This window comes from Galeopterus variegatus, unplaced genomic scaffold (assembly GCF_000696425.1).
Source record: "Galeopterus variegatus unplaced genomic scaffold, G_variegatus-3.0.2 Scaffold3071, whole genome shotgun sequence".
Lineage (NCBI taxonomy): Eukaryota > Metazoa > Chordata > Mammalia > Dermoptera > Cynocephalidae > Galeopterus > Galeopterus variegatus.
Genome location: NW_007729182.1, coordinates 192,033 through 209,574, shown reverse-complemented (window position 1 = coordinate 209,574; position 17,542 = coordinate 192,033). Strand labels below are relative to the sequence as shown.

Genomic DNA, 17,542 nt, shown 5'->3' with positions numbered 1-17,542 from the left:
ACACACACACACACACACACACGAGGTAGATAAAATGGCTTCCTCACAGGAGAAATATACGCATAAGGTATGAAGACCTGAAATTACTTCTGATTTGCTGCTGCAAAGGGTGTATCTACCAAAGTTATGTTGTAGGTACGTAAGAAAGAAGAGATCAGATGAAGCCATGCTATGAAAAGTCTCCATGGGAGGACTCCTTGGGAATTACTCTATGGAAAAAAAAACACTTATAGCATGTAAGGGAGATCTTTGTTCCAGCATAAATACATAGACTATTTAAGAAATAACTAGGTTAGAATCAAGCATATTATCTGGAATGTTGCTGAGATAATCCAGTGGGAGGCATTAAAATTTGATCTAGGAGAGTGGTCATAAGAATGAAATGAGATGATACATTAAGATTACATTGCACTTAGGAGTAACTAGAATGAGTGATTAAAGGGGCAAGATACCGCTGAGGCTTGAAGAGGTAGAAAAGATTCAACAATATCTCTTAAATTCCGTACATGGGATTTTAGAGTGTATTGGTATGACTGATAAAATCACAGAAGCCAGGAAGCAGAAAAAATAATTTCATAAGGAAATGTAATTAGTTTGATTTTTAATGTGGCGTTTGAGCTGTCGAAACAATGGGGAATGTGGGTTACCAACTTGAGCAGATGGATGGTGCAGGGAATAGGATTTTAAAGGCATCTCACTAAACAGATGGTTAAAGACATGGGCTGACCAAGAGACACAGTGTAGGGAGGAAGAAAGGAAAAAAAGAAGAAATAACAAGAGGAGAAGAGAAACAACAATAAGAGAATGAGGGAAAAGAGTAGGAACAGGAAAAGGTAAGGGAAAGGAGAAGAACTAAAGGAGCTAAATAATCTTCAAGAGTAAGTGAAAAAATAAGAGAAAGTCATTCAAACATAGAGCAGATCAAGTCAAAGAGAAGAACTAGGATATTTCTTTCTTTCACAAATGCTTGAGAATAAGTTATATGCAAATTAAGGCACTTATTCCACCAAGACTTTTTCTTTATTTGAAATTTAAATTCTAGCTAATTTCCATCAGGAATATGATCAACACACACACACACACACACACACACACACGAATATCACATTGCAAAGCTAAAACAGATTAAAATGTCAAGACTACAATGGGGAGGTTAGGTCATGCTGTACTATACCTGATAATGGGCACCACATTTAGCCTTGGAAACCACAATCAATATTTTGCCTTTATTTGTATCTACAATAAAGATGTTGCTGAGGGCACTATCCATTCTTATATTTCTTTCTGGTGTTCACAGCTGTATTTGTAATTTTTCTGAGCAGTGTGTTTTTATTGCATAGAACCTGTGAACAGGGTTCTTGATCAAGTATTTTTCTGGCATATAATTTAATGTCAAATTTGGGGACTTGAAATGATGAATGTTGTATCACATCTCTATTTAACTAACTCTGATCTTCAATTTATATTTTACCTGTGTTTTTTGTCTCACCATCTTCACCTGCTTCTAATTTATGTGACTTTGCTGCAGAGCACACATCCTTATAGGTCATCCCAAATGCAATTTGAAAGAAATTAGGTATATATTACAGACATAAAAATGACTTTTGTGATCATATACTTTGAATTTTGAATCCTGCCTATTACTCTTGTCAGACAAGGAAAAACTCTAAAATTCCTCTTCTTGTATAAAGTCTGAAGTTAGGGGTTTTCTGTAGCAAGGCCAGGGGCTTGGGGAGAGACACAAGATTCGAAAGAGGAGATGAAAAGATTAAAATCATGTTTTGGAATATATATTCCTCTGTAAAGTGTAATAGATGCTTCAAAGATTCAGAAAAAGTGGGATTGGGTCAATGGTGATAACAGTGGCTCCTAAAAAACATTCAATTAAGGTAAAATGGCCACAAAAACAGGTCTCTTTGGTAACAGTGATTGCCTAATCCACTCTAGATGTGACTCACCGACTCAATCCAATATCTGGCTGACTACAGACCTAGACAGTTTTCTATTTCTCTATGTGCTGCATCTGCATGTGAATATACACAAACAAATAATTAAACATCAGCAAATATCAATAGGATTAGCTTGGCATGTTGGAACAAATCTTGATAAATCCGTCTCAGTAACAATACTCAAACTGCAAGTTTATGATAGGAATACAAATTCAGCCTATTGAAGCACTGTCATGTAAGGAGAGATATTTTAATAAAACTGCTCCTCCGTCAGTTCCTATTACTAAGGGACTAAAGCTATTGAGCTGGGGAACTTAGGCCAAAAAGCAGGATTTGGAAATGCAAATTAGAGATAAGACAGTAATAAATGTCTTTTTTTTTTTTCTGCAATACACCATTCCTGATGCCAGGAGCTATTTTAAAGATGACTCTTAATAGCTCTGTGAAATTGGAGGCATACATACCCAAAATGGACATCTCTGGCACTGTAGCATGATAGGGTCCATTAAGAAACTCTGGTGCATTGTCATTGATGTCTTGAACTTTAATAATAAATTCAGAAGGAGGCTCAAGAGGTTTGCTTGTCTCCCAGTCCACCGCCTGAGCTGTTAGTGTATACTCAGCCTTCTCCTCTCGGTCAAGTCTTTTTATAGCATGGATATCTCCAGTTACATCATTTATTTGAAAGATTGTCCCAGCTCCATCGCCTGATAGAATATACTTGATTTTTTTGCTCCCAGGATCCAGGTCTGTGTGTAGCTAAAATGAAAAGTGGCATTAGTCAGTGATAGAACAATGTGAAAAGTTATTTTTTTTACTACTACCTGTTTGAATATCAAGTTGGTTATTTTTACATAACTTCATGAATTCCTGCTAACAGTAGCTGTACGGAGTCTATACAGCTGTATGGATATACATCAAAAATAAAACATAATAAAACTCATCTAAATAAGTTAGAACAGTATTTTTTTAAAAATAGTCTGACCTGTTTAGTATAAACAGACATGCTTTTAGCATGATAAAAAGGTCAAGGAGAAAATACAAAAAGAAAACTATTTTCAATTTACTGAAACATTTTATTTAAAGTTCAACTTATTGATATATTTATTTAAATAATACATACATTTATTTATTATTATTTGGTACCTTTTAGGGATCACTTTCTGCATGCCCAACACTGTGTGAATCACATCACATATTTGATCATTCCCTTAATTTTTACAAGAACAAACAAAAAAATGAGTTGAGAATATTTCATATGAAACACGAGAAAACTGAGGTTCGACAAGGCACATAAGAACTTCTTCAAGGTCTACATTTGATAGAATCTAGTATGGTAGACCCAGAGTTCAACTCAGATCTGCCTGCCATATTTATACAAACAAAAATAATGGTAACAATCTGACTTATATTAAGGTGTTATGTTTTTGTAGGGCTTTTTCCCCTTGTATTTCTTTCTTTTTTTTTTTTTTTTTTTTTTTTTTTTTTTTTTTTTTTGTCTTTTTTCCGTGTCCGGCAACGGATCGCAACCCTCAGTGTTGCTCCCGTACTGGACTGGGGACCGGCAACGGGATCTCAACCCTCGGTGTTGCTCCCGCGCCTTGCTCAGCCAGCGAGCGGGAACCGGTCTGCATGTGGGATCCGAACCCTCGGGCGGGAGCGCCACCGCACCTCCCAAGCGGCGCACTATCCAGTGCGCCACCGGGCCGGCCCTCCCCTTGTATTTCTTATAATTATTCTGGTCCAGGGAAATCGAGGCCAGAATATGGGAGCACATTTTCCAGAAATGGAACCTCTCTGACAAATGACTACATTTGAACAGCAATTAAAATCCATCTCAGGACATGGCAACAAGTACATTGAACAAAATATTTATTGAATTTATGTATCAGGCAAATACTCTGTCTGAAACATTTGAGTAGGTGCTGGGGAATACAGAATCCCTGGTTTTAAAATTCTCAGTTTTCTTCTAAAAGGGAGACTTGTTCTGATATATGGTTCTTCTCTTTAACGCTATGTTGATGTCTGTTAGAAAAACAAAAATAAAATGAGAATATGTAGTTTTTGGTTTGCATTTTAAAAAGAAAAGTTCATTGAGTTACAGTTGCAAAATACTGCACATATTTTCATTTTAATTCAGTTACTTAACTACCAATATAGTTCCATTTATTTCACCCTGAGATTTCAAATATTTGTTCCTTAAAAAAAACAAAACCACAAAACTGTCTTGTGGAAAGAAACTCCTAAAAATTCAAAAGACACTGTGTTCTCTTGGGATCTCTTTTATTCTGAATAGGCTCTATCGCTTTCTTCACCAATTTAAATTGTATTTAGCGCTTCAATAAGTGAAAATAAAGGATTATAAAAAAGACATAAAATAGCAACAGAACCCAAATCCATCAGATCTCCTATTTTATTTTTGAATATTTTAAAAAGTTAAAGCATAAGATTACATCAAAGATTTATTAAATCTCAAAATGTATCCCTTTCATTTATTGTATTAAATTTATTAACAAGAACAAATATTGAAATGCCACTTTATCTTAATTAATGGGGGATTATAATTCATTATGTGATATTAATCCTAATTTATGATCATTTTAATTTATGTGCATTTTAACATTTTCATTAGCATTTTTATTAAAAAAAGAAAATTTGAATAATATATCATTCATAGGGTTTTCCATTCACATAAAAGGCATTCTTGAGACACAGAAGGAATTGGTATGTGTCACTCTTATGCACAACATTTTTGCTAATTAACAAATAAACCACTCAGATTAAAATTATTATTATGTATGTTAGAACTTATTTGTGCCATATTTTCCTTTCATTTACCAGTAGCCACCTCTGATTAGTAAATTCTATTATAATCTTAGGTTTTGATGATCCCTTGTGTTTAAAAATAACTAAGGGATCAGAAAGTAAAAGCACAATTTTTTAAAATAAAACACAAAGCTAAGATTCATGTTTTTCTAACTATATGAACTGTAGAAATTAACACATTTATTTGAGTTTTAGTTACTTTGCCTATAAAATATCCACCCTGCAGAATTGATTTTAGGATCTAAGATTATCCATCTATTTGAAATTTATTAAAAAGTGGAAATGGCTATATTAGTGTTCAATAACTAAAATCCTTTTTTTACTTCATATCATATTCAACCATATACACTTATCTAAAAACATTGTGATAAACTTGGTTGCAATCTAAGTGAAAGCACGTACCCGAGACTTCTATCAAAGATAGCTTTTACAGATGCTGGAAAAAAATTTAAAAAAAAAAAAAAAACCTTTGTAAACATTGTATGTTTCATCCTTCTTCCAAAAATTCATGTTTAGCTAATCCTGGTCATATACAAATATCTGGGGCAATGGTAATCTTGAAACAGAATATTTTGTCTCTAGTTTTGTTAATTTTATCCTATTATTTGTGCACACAGACACACACACACTGTTGCACATGACTTGTTCAGGTAACCAGCCTGACATTACAAAGAAAAGATCATGAGTATGTAAAAATAGCAATTTACAGAGAACAAAGGCATGAAAGATTCCAGGTCTGACCCTCAGAGGTATTCGGGGTACATGGTTACAAGCTGTTGCTTTTTCTGTTCATCTTTACATACATCTGTCAGACCCTGTTCACTTCAATAAAACAACACTACCCCTATTAATTTACCTCAGCCAAGGACCCTCTCTGTGAGATAATGGAGCCAAAGATATCCCAAATGCACTGAACGTTCACACATAGTTCATTATCTGGAAGTGTGAGTACCTTTTCTCTCAAAAGGGCTATTTCTGTTCATCAAAACAGGATAAGGGTTACCTGCAAACTCTCCTGGGCAGGTAAGACTTCTTGGGCTGGCTTTGGTACAAAAAGACATCATTCATTTATTTAATAAATATTTAGAGGCATTCCATGCTCCTCCACGGACTGTGTTAGGGGTTGTGGTAGAGTTATAAATAACACACACATGGTCTCTGCTCTCAAAGAGTTTGGGGGAGATAAAAACAAATAAGCAGAAAATCTAGGGAGGGTATATTCATTATTTTTTATTATTATTATCATATGAATAGATTACTTATTATCTGGTGAACATTTTATAAGTATAAATCTAATGTTATTCTCACAACAAAATAGAGACATTTTCTCTCCATTATACCAATGAACCGATTGAGATTCCAAGATTTTCACAGAACTTTTTCAGAGAATGCACAATCAGCAAGTGACAATCTTAACTGCACACATTTTAGAGTCCATTTCTGGATTTAAATCCATGCTCTAAGAACTACGATAGGGGAAGAACAGGGGGCTGTCAGAGCATATAGAAATTTTACTTAACTCAGAAAGGGGAGTGTGGAGAGATCAAAACAGCCTCCTCAAAGAAGTAATGATTAAAACTTCAGATCTCAAAGAGGGAGAGAAAATGTGTGCCAGGTACAGATACTAGTTTGGATGAAGTTCTCGAGATAAGAGAGAGCATATTATGTTAGAGAAACTAAAGGTGATATAATCTGGAGAGAGCATGGAGTTGAAGAAAAGATGATAGCTGTTTGAGATGATGCTTAATGTTCCTAACCCAAAGAAGTGACAATTTTTTGAGGTGATGGATATCCTAAACACCCTGATATGATCATTGCTCATAGTATGAATGTGCCCACATATCATATCATACTCCATAAATACACACAATCATGGGTCAGTTAAGAAAAGTAAATTACAAAAGGAAAAAACAAAGAGAAATAGAATGTAGAATAATGGTTACCTGAGGCAAGGAAGGGGGTGGGGGGCAAGAGAGGATGGTAGACTGGTACATAGTTATAAAGTCATAGTTGTATAAGAAGAATAAGTTCTGGTGCTCTAGGGTGACAGTAGCTAATTGTTAGGAAGGGGGTGGGGGGCAAGAGAGGATGGTAGACTGGTACATAGTTACAAAGTCATAGTTGTATAAGAAGAATAAGTTCTGGTGCTCTAGGGTGACAGTAGCTAATTGTTTTATATTATTGTGTATTTCAAGATAGTCAGAAAAGAGGATCTTGAATGTTATAACTAAAAGGAAAAGATAAATGTTTAGGTGATTGATATGCTAACTATTCAGATTAGATCATTATATAATATATGCATGTATTGAAACAATGAACTGTACAAACTGTACCTTATAAACATGTGCAATGAAAAAAAATAAATTAAATTTTAAAAAATAAAATTTAAAAAAATATTTTTTAAAAAGAGGATAGAAAGCAAGACAGGGGATGGATGCAGAGTTATGAAACCAAGACAGAGTATTGATTTGACTATCAAAATGACAAGTGATCATAAATACAAGCATTTCAAAAAGGAGCCTGGCACAGTAATAGTTTTGCTGTAGGAACATTGCAGTGGTTGGTGTATGCTCACTAGCAAACTTCACAAAGGCAGAGAGGAAGCAGAGGTCACAGAGAAAACTTAGATAACAATCCACACAGCTGTCTAAATTATGATTCTCAAGTCCAGCTCAGCACCCAGGATCTGCCATATTTACAGCCAGGTGAATCCCAAACAATTACGGCCACTCACTGCAGCCTAGCTGGAGAGGCACAGAATGTCAAGTGTATGATGAGTGATCCCAGTCTTTCCCATTAAGTCATCAGTTTCAGGAACCATAACACAATTGCAGGATAATTGAGCTGAACTGTGAGTATCAGCATCATTACTCCCTCATCATCTTCTTTGTATTTGCATAACAACTCCCAATTAAAAGACCAGTTTTTACTACAAAAGTCATAGAAAGAAGCATTTGCATTTCACTCTCCTTTGTATTCCCTCGGCCTAGTAAGGTATCTGCCATCTTGTTGGAAGCTCAGTAAATATTTGTGGAGTAAAGTGAGTGTAGAAGAAGGGAAGGTAAAAAAAATTCTCATTTTATTTGCAAAGCAGTAATTTAAAGAAGGGGGCAAAGGAATTTAGAAAAGTTAAGCTCGGGGACCTAAAATCTTATCAATGATAAATGCAAAACTCTTGAGTTCCGCCAACTATGTATTTAAATTTAGCACCCAACATATACAAACTAAGACATAGTAGAGGGGCTTATGGAAGAAAGGATGGTCAAATGGATAGATAGATACATGGATAATGGATGAATAATAGAAGGATGAAAGATGCCACTTATACCCAGATGTCACTATTCTCAGAATCAGAGTAAAAACACTGGTCTTCAAAATCACCCACACCCACCCCTCTTGTGGTTGTACATATTCATTGACAGAAAACATACAAACTACTTGTCCATCATCTCACACAGGATCCCAGGTACTCTAAAGTAGTTCCAGGACAGGAGAACCTAGAGGAGATGAGTTCTGATTCAGTTACCAGAGGGGATCAGACTGGGCCATTCTGCTTACTTCCTCTAGAATGAGATGAAGAACTGAGAAAACTGCAGGAGAAACCACTTCCGATAGTGATGTCCGGGTGTAAGATAACTGGCATCCGTCATCCTTTTTTACTCATCCATCACCCATCCATCTTTCTGTCTATTCACCCATCTTTTTATCCAAGAGTCCCTCTACTATGTCTTAATTTGTATCTAGAATTTCGAAGTTCCATTCTATCCAGAAGGAAGTCATGGGAAAGTCTCTCCAACTTCCTTTCCTCTTCTCGAGAAGTATCTAAGTTACAGGGAGAAAACCAGAATCATTAAGAACCCAAAAGGTGAACAGCAATCACTGCAACAAGAATCTGTCACTTACTGATCCCCATTTTTAATGAATCTGCTCACCCTTGGAGAGGATAGCAAACTTAGCACTCAAATCAAATTGCATCTTAGCACTATTTTCCCAGGCTGTAGTATAGTGCCTGTCAGAGAGAAACTGTGCTATGAGCTATCAATCTGTCAGCGAATGGATTATAATCCTGAAATGGCAAGCATTCAGAATCAAAGACGGGACCAAGAACTTCTACACAATATTAGTTTTTGTCCTAAATCTCTGAGATGCTAAGAATACAGGACTTCAATCTAGAACAGGCACATTATTTAGGCTGCTAGGAGAGTAAAAGGGCAGGTGAGACAGAAGAGCAAGATGGGGAAAATAGTTCTTTTCCTGTTTTCTGAACTTCTCCCCATAAGGACCAGGAGTTAGCTGTGAAATCTGCACATTTTAACTTCTAGTTCAGCCTTCCTCTTCACTACAAAACATCTCAAAATGGATGCTCACAACACATGAAATGTCCCATTCAAGAAAAATTGAGTGCTTACTGTATTCAATCAGAACTGGAGAGTTACCTGTTCTTGAAACTTTAGATAGAGTGGGAGTCAGGGTGGTATCATGCTGGGCTACATAATTTGTAAAATGCCTTTATATGCTGAACTGTTGTATTACACCAGGTGATCAAACAAATTCAAGTACAGTTGTTCAGCCACTCCATTCTTAACAAGTTGTAGAAACAAATTATATCATAAAACCGAAGCTATATAATAGGCATATGAACATCCCAAGATTTTAGTTAAGATCAAGTTGGGAATATGCTCTTATGGTCACATACTCTAAGTAATCAATAGTTTGGTGAAATAATGACAGTTCTCAAAATAGTTCTCATATAAACCAAGTTACCCTTTAATTTGTCTTAAGAGGTGAAATGCTAAGGATAAACAATCCCTGATTAAATGAAAAGAACACATTATCCTACACAAAAAAAGACCTCTATTTCATATATATATATATGAGTGTGTGTGTGTGTGTGTGTGTGTATATATATATATATCTCATGTTTTACAGCAGGCAAATGTGTAGCATTCTTATATCTCAGACATGGTTGTTTTGCATTCTGCGTCAGCTGCTGGTGTGAGTATTGAATAGCTTGACCTTGCCAAGATGACTGGTGCCCAGAGAAATAGGAAATTGGAAGCAAGTCCAAGTGAACTGCTGTTTTTGGCTGCAGACACCTGAAAATACAGTCAGAAAAAGGAATTCATTGCTTGTGCTACTCTTTTAAATGATAGGTTCCACAAAGGCAGGCCGTCAATGTACATTATTCACCACTACACCCAACAACAAGCATGACACTTGGCAGATACTAATTGCTCATTAAAGTCTACTTCCTTGTCTGCATAGAGCTTATCTTAATGCCCTCCTCCTTGCCACTGATTTTACATGGTTGAAGGACTCAGGTGCAGTAAATATATTTACTTTCTCAAGCTCACACAAATAATAAATGACAGAACCATATGTAACCCATTGATTCAGATTCCAGATCATACACATTTTAGCATAATTCTATAGAGACCCTCAGGAAAGCATAACTAGTTAGTCCGGAGACTTCATGATTTCCTAAATAGAGAACCCTCTCTAGTTTTCTCCTGAATGTCAACAGAGATTTAGTATATACATTTAGAGGCCATGTGTATGAAACTACACAGTCGAGGCACATTCTGTAAATCAACTCATCTTCTGAATGTCTGAATAGACACAGAAATAGAAAGCCAATATGCTCACCTAACAGGAATGCAAAGGAAAAATATTGACAAGAGGCTGGCAAGCTCTTTCCCAAGATATTTTCCAAGCTGACATTCACGACCTTCACATATCTTGCACCACCTTCAGACTGGACCACAGCTTTACAGGTTTGGAAACATGATGTGTCAGCCCTATAGAAAATCCATCTTACATAGACTCCAATAAAGTTCACAAGTCTCATTAAAAAGAAAAAAGGCAATGTATTCATGATAAATAACATTCTAGCAGGCTAAAATACTTAAGTTATCACGAAGAGCAAAATTTATTTTTATATGAAGACCAACACACAAGTGAACCCAAATCTTCCTCATTGATAGGATTCAGAGAAAGGAGGATTGATGGATTAATTCCTGAATGATGCTAGAAAATAAAATCACTTAAATATGCCCATTTTATAAACATGTCTTAAAAATACTCCAAGAATGCTCAAATTCTATATTCTCAGAGTTTCTCTTTCCCTTTGCATACTGGGATGAAGACTTCCATATTTAAACAAGCAACCATGGAAACAAAAAGCAACAGATTCCCCTTTTATGGATACATCTTTTCTTATGTATACTGGTAACAGCCTGGCTAAAATATTAAATTTTACAGGATTAGAAGTCAATATGTTTAAAGTTTTAAAGAGCAATAGTTGATACTATGGAATCTAGAATGACAGCCTGATAAGAAAAAGAGCTATATTGAAGGAAAGATACTGAGAAATTTACTTAACCTCTCCCAGACTTAGTTTCCTAATTTTTAAAATGTTTTAATAACAGTACCTAACTTTAGGGTTTTTGTAATGATTAAAATATGACAATAGATAATGCTGTTAAAGGCATGATATAGTCCAGGGATTAAAATATTTTTAAAAATGCATGAACGGTGGATTTCTGTGGGGATTGAATTTAGAAAATATAATGATGCGTGCTTCCCAGCCTGGAACTGCTTTCCAAGAAAAATATACCTAACAATATATTCTGGGTCAGAATTAAACACACAACATTGATTTGTAGTAAAAATAAAAGTGCCACTTCTTGAGTTAGATGATCTGGTTATAAATCTGAGCTTAATCTCTTACTCATATTGGCCTAGTTACTTAATAATTACGTGTTTGATACTTATTCACCCATTCAACTAGTAATGATAGTAAACATATCTAGAAGTTTCTATTTCTTGTTACTCAATAATTTTAAGCCTAGAAGTCGGAAGAGGGTGGTCAATGTGCACTGAGTCAGTGAATAAATACCTAAAGTGGGCAGTAGTATGACTGAACAGTAATAGTGGACCAATTACTGAAAAGAGATTCAGGTGTATCGTTCAAGGAGAGAATGAATGAATGCATGGTTAAATGAATAAATTGGTTGATAAAGAATTAAGAGGAAGAATATGGTAGAGGAATGGTTTTATTAGAGAATGTATGGATGAAGAAAACAGTAGATAAAGCAATGTCTGACCGAATAAGAGTCTCAGCCATCATTCTGTTTATATTCCAATGCACATTAAATGTTTTGAATCAGTGAATAAATAAATTGATGGATGTTTTGGTTAGTGGGTAGACTAGAAGGAACACAGTTTCTCACCAAAAAATAATTTGGGGAAAATATAACAGTCTGTTTCATAGCATTATTTCCCATCCTACACTAAAGCAGGCATTGTCATTGGTAGTTCAAACATATATTACAAGAGATCCTTACATGAATATTTTTGATGCATATTTAATTTTTTAACGAAACAATCTCTCTTTAAAAATTCTCTGAAAACACCTCTAGATAGATAGATAGGTAGTTATACATATACAGAGGAAGATATAAGTATAGATAACTGTATCTACCCATCTCATAGGTGAGGGGGCAGTTTTATTTCAAATAAACACCGATTGTAGTAATACATAATGTAAGAAAGAAGAATAGGACTGAAAAAGGCACCCAGGATTATCAACCAAACAAACGAAGCAGATTTTAAAGAGATATGGATATTTAAAACAGATATAACAGATATTTAGGAAATTTTCCAAAGGGCAAGTCACAGTGGAATATTCAGTTGTATTGTTAAAAAGGGAGAGATTATAAGAGAATGTTGCACCAATGTCCTTTTATGTTGCAAAGAACTTAATTAACCAGAGTACTAATAGGAGTTGAAAATATGAGATTGATTTTTGATGAGGTAATCATAATTACTTGCTAAACAGGATGTATCTTGTTACCCAAATAATTGACAAGATCACAGCAAGAAACAATGCAGTGAAAAATCAAATAGTAGTCCTCTACTGACTCTGAAATTCTCTATTTGTAAAGGGAGCAGAAGGCAATCAAAATGCTGTGAACATGGAAGACCATTGCAACTGAATTTTTAAAAAATACATAAAACTGGGGTTTAGCTTGAGTCAGAGAATAGTATGGCTATGGAAAATCATATCTTTTCTGTGGTCAGAAAGCCAGATGACAAATGTTAGTGAGGATGTGGGAAAAGGGGCACTCTTCTACACTGTTAGTGGGGCCATAAATTAGCACAGCCATTATGGAAAACAGTATGGAGATTTCTCAAAGGAGCTACAGGTAGAACTACCATATGATCCAGCAATCCCACTACTGGGTATATATCCAAAGGAATATAAATCATCATGTCAAAGGGATACCTGCACTCCCATGTTCATTGCAGCTCTATTTACAATAGCAAAAATATGGAATCAACCTAAGTGTCCATCAATGGACAACTGGATAAAGGAAATGTGGTGTATATACACAATGGAATACTACTCAGCCATAAAAAAGAATGAAATTCTACCATTTGCAGCAATATGGATGAGTCTGGAGAAAATTATGTTACATGAAATAAGCCAGACAAAGAAACAGAAATACCACATGTTCTCACTTATAACTGGCTTCTAGGAAGGAAGGAAGGCAAAGAGGAAGGGGGGGGGGGGGGGAAGGAGAATACTACTCAGCCATAAAAAAGAATGAAATTCTACCATTTGCAGCAATATGGATGAGTCTGGAGAAAATTATGTTACATGAAATAAGCCAGACAAAGAAACAGAAATACCACATGTTCTCACTTATAACTGGCTTCTAGGAAGGAAGGAAGGCAAAGAGGAAGGGGGGGGGGGGAGGAAGGAAGATGGAAGGAAAGAAGCAAAGAAAGAGAAGACCCCAACAATATGTTGAACTTTCAGAAGGAGAGAACAAGCCTAAGGACACTAGATATGAAAGGGAGGAGGGAGGGGCAAAGGGCTTAAAGAAATATCACAATTTGTAAAAAATGAATATGCTAATAATAAATAAAATTGTTTTTAAAAGTCAGATAATAACTTAGGTAGTGTTACCCACTCCCATTCCTTGAGGAATATAAACTGTCTCATTTAAAGCCTTGTAAGAATGTAGAGGATCATGACCAGAATTCATATTCAACAGAAATCATCACATTTTCACGTTTCAGTCATGACTACTCAAAGAGCGGATGAATGAGTTGATGGATGGAAGGATGAATGCATAAACAGATTGATAACAAAATTAAGATGAAGAGAATGGGTAGATAAATGGCTTTACTAAAGAATGCATGGGTGAATGAAAGAAAGAGCCGATAAGCAGATGGCTGACTAAAGAGAGTCTCAAACGATTTTCCTTTTAAATAAGTGAGAATCAAAAGACCTGGATTGACTTAAAACTACCAGATACAGTCACTTAAATTTTCCCTTTATAAGATTCCTCTTTTTAAAATATACTAACCAAGTCATTAGCACTATTGTCAAAAACCTTCCCAGATTGTTGTCAGAATAGTACATATGTAAAAGTTTGTTTTTTTTTTTCCCCACTCCTATTCTCTTAATTATCATTATCCCTACAGTGCATGTGTGGAAATTGAGCCTAACATCCAATCAAATGAATGGAATTAGATGGCAATAATAGAGCCTGCAACACTATAAACATGTGTGTGTTTAAGTGTGTGTGTGTGTGTGTGTGTGTGTGTGTGCGTGTATGTAGGTTTCTCCCCTCCACCTCCATTCCACCAACAAACTCTGGAATTTGGCTGAAAAAATACATCCACAAAATTTCAAAGGAAACCTGAAAATTTAAGATGCCCTTTCTCTTTCACACTATAAATAGATCTGCCGGAAATATGTGTATCTCCTACATTAATAATGATATTAGTCTTTTATGAAAATTATATGGGCATATTGTTCCATTTCTAATCAAAAACAATAATAATCATTTCAAGTCCACTGCTATAGGCTAAATTGTTTCTCCTCAAAATTCTTATGCTGAAGCGCTAACTCCCAATACTTCAGAACATGACTGCACTTGGAGACAGGGCCTTTTAAAAGTGATTAAGTTAAAATGAGGCTGTTAGGATGGCCCTAATCCAATATGACAGATGTCCTTATAAGAGGAGGAAATTTGCACATATAAAGACACCAAAGATGTATGCACAGACAAAAGACGATGTGAGGACATGGAGAGAAGGCAACCATCTACAAGCCAAAGAGGGAAGTCTCAGAAGAATACAAAACTGCTGAAACTTTAATGTTGGAGGTCCAGTCATGAGAAAATAAACTTCTGTTGTTTTAGCCAGTCCCAGTAAACTAATAAATTCTTCTAAAGCACACCAACTACTTATCCATTAATACTTTCCTCATGCAAAATAGTGGCTACAGCCTGCAGTATGCTACTCATAGGTATGATTCTAGTGTAGTAGGCAGAATAACAGCACCCCAATATACCCATGCTCTAATTCCCAGAACCTGTAAGTACATTACCTTACCTGTTAAAAAGGACTTTGCATATGTAACTAAATTAAGGACCTTGACATGGGGAAATTATTCTGAATTGTCCAGGTGAGTCCATTCTAATCACATGGATTTTTAAAAGAAAAGAACCTTTCCTTTCTGTGGTCAGAAGAGATATGTCAGCAGAAGAGTGGTCAGAAAGACACAATCTTGGTGACACTGAAGATGCAGGAATGGGACCACTAGCCAAGAAATGTGGAGGACTTCTAGAAGATTGAAAGTGCAAGGAAATGTGTTCTTCCTTAGAGGCTCCAGAAAGGAGCACAACCCAGTCAGACACTTTTATCTAGCCCAGTAAGACCTATGTTGGACTCTGGCCTTCAGAACTGTAATAGTAAATTTATGCTATATTGAGACACTAAATTTATGATAATTTGTCACAGCAAAAATAGAGAGTGAATATACTATTTTCAATCAATATATAATTGTTGAAAAGTTGATATGATTACATATCAGGTAGCTAGTAACGTTGGGAAAACCTCACATTCTTTCTAATTATACCTTCCTTCATTTGCAAAAATAAGAAAGAGGTACTAAATTACTTTTTAGATGTGTTCCAGCACAAATAGCCTATGAAGATTTTGATAGTTTCTTCCCATATGTACAGCTATTTTACATTTTAAATATACTACCATAGATACTCCGTCAGATAAAATACTGTTACCACAGCTACCCAGGCACAGAGAATAACCTATACATTTGATTATTTTCCCCTTTCTTCAAGAACATTAATTGGGGCTAGCTGTGAGGACAGGGTGGAGGAGCTTACCAAGGCTGAATGACAAGTCTCAGGTCTTAAACAATATCAGGCCATAACTCATCCACCGTGAAAGTTGGAGACTGCTTTTCCATTACCAGCCCCAGAAGGGAGATAAAGAAGCCCTAAAGAGCTGAAATCAGGTCTCCAAGTATGTGGATATCTGCTTAAAGGCTAGTAAAGATGGCGACAGGTCTGGAGCGGCAGTGCCAGGAGACAGCGCGACCCTGAGAAGTGTGCGCTGTGATACCAGAGTACTATTTGCATTTCCAAGAGCAACAAAAAACGAATAAATCTTTGAACAACTAACCTACAATGACAAACAAGCAACTACAGGTTCGAGGTTTTAGGGCCATCACAAAAGAAGACTCCTGAGAGCACCCAAGCCATGCTGCGGGTTCGAGCGAGCAGCCGGAGACAACAAAGCCCAAGTAAGCCAGCAGAGACGACACAGAAATGGAGTGGAAGGTGCCAGACCGGCCCAACTCTGCGAGCTCTGTGAGTAACCCCCAGTCCAGCCCCACTTGCGGGGCAGAAGCCCGAATTGTCCCTGCCTGCCTGGCTCCCGCCTACCACACCAGGCTAGGCGCCCGCAACAGTGCTGCCTCCATTTTCTCGGGTGGGGGCAGAGACGGCCGGCTCAGATCAGGCAGGCCAGCCATCTTTGCTTGGCACGGCTCCTCACTGAGAAGTGCTACTTGCGTACATTGACGCAGGGCCTCCTGGGGCCTGTGGACTGGCCTACAATCCCACTCTCCCCGCAGATCTCTGACGGGGCTGGTAGCGTGGGAAGCCCCCAGCCAGCGTCGGGAGGGCAGGGAAGAGGAGCCCACCCAGATCGTCTCTCCACCACACCCTGGGCTTCGGCCCCAGGGAAACTCCCTGTTTCCGGGAGGCAGATACCATCTCTGTGGGCCTCAGTTTGGAAGAACCCCTAACTGATTACTGGTTGGGAGAGGGGAGCCCGGAGCACTCTGGAGCTACATTGAAGCTGCCGGAGAGCTCTCCCGGAGGGCGCCCGGGTCGACCCGTGCTGGGGAGAGTCAAAGAGGAACTATGTGCTGTGGGACCCTCCCCCGAGGAGCTCACACCCTGCAGTTGGAGAGACTAGACACCTGAAACTCTTCCTCGGCAGGGCGGGGCAGGGCACAGCTTTGATGTCTCAGCTGAAAGACAAGGTTTGCAGAAGACACGCCTCAGCCCTGTTCTGAGCGCACAGAGTGGGGAGGGGTCTGGCAAAGGAGGCGGAGTCTCGGAAAAAAAAATAATAATAATTACACACCCTGCGGGACACCTTCGCAAGGCTCAACATCCCCACATAGTGCACACAGAGTGGGAAAATGCCCCGATAGCGAGGTGCAGAACACACACACCTTACGAGACTGGCAGGGCGGTATCCACCAACTTAGTAGAATTCAAACTGACCAGAGAGGAGACTTCCCTCAGAGGTCCAAGACTAAAGTGAAACTCCCTGCCAAAATGAACAAACACCCAAAAAGAGATACCAGAAATGAAAAAAGCCAAGAAAGTACACCACCAAAAGTTAATAAATCCCAAACTCTAGATCCTATAGAA

The 17,542-nt window shown here is 37.2% G+C and overlaps 1 protein-coding gene across 1 annotated transcript in view; it reads right to left on the bottom strand.

Annotated features, from left to right (window-relative positions):
• Window positions 1-2,342: 2,342 nt before the first annotated feature.
• LOC103599733 (cadherin-8-like) overlaps window positions 2,343-17,542 on the bottom strand; it is a gene marked incomplete at its 3' end in the record, with an annotated part of 137,585 nt that continues 122,385 nt past the window's right edge. The window contains exon 3 of the mRNA XM_008583888.1: window positions 2,343-2,708. Coding sequence (XP_008582110.1) covers window positions 2,343-2,708 — 366 coding nt within the window. The remainder of the gene's footprint in view (window positions 2,709-17,542) is intronic.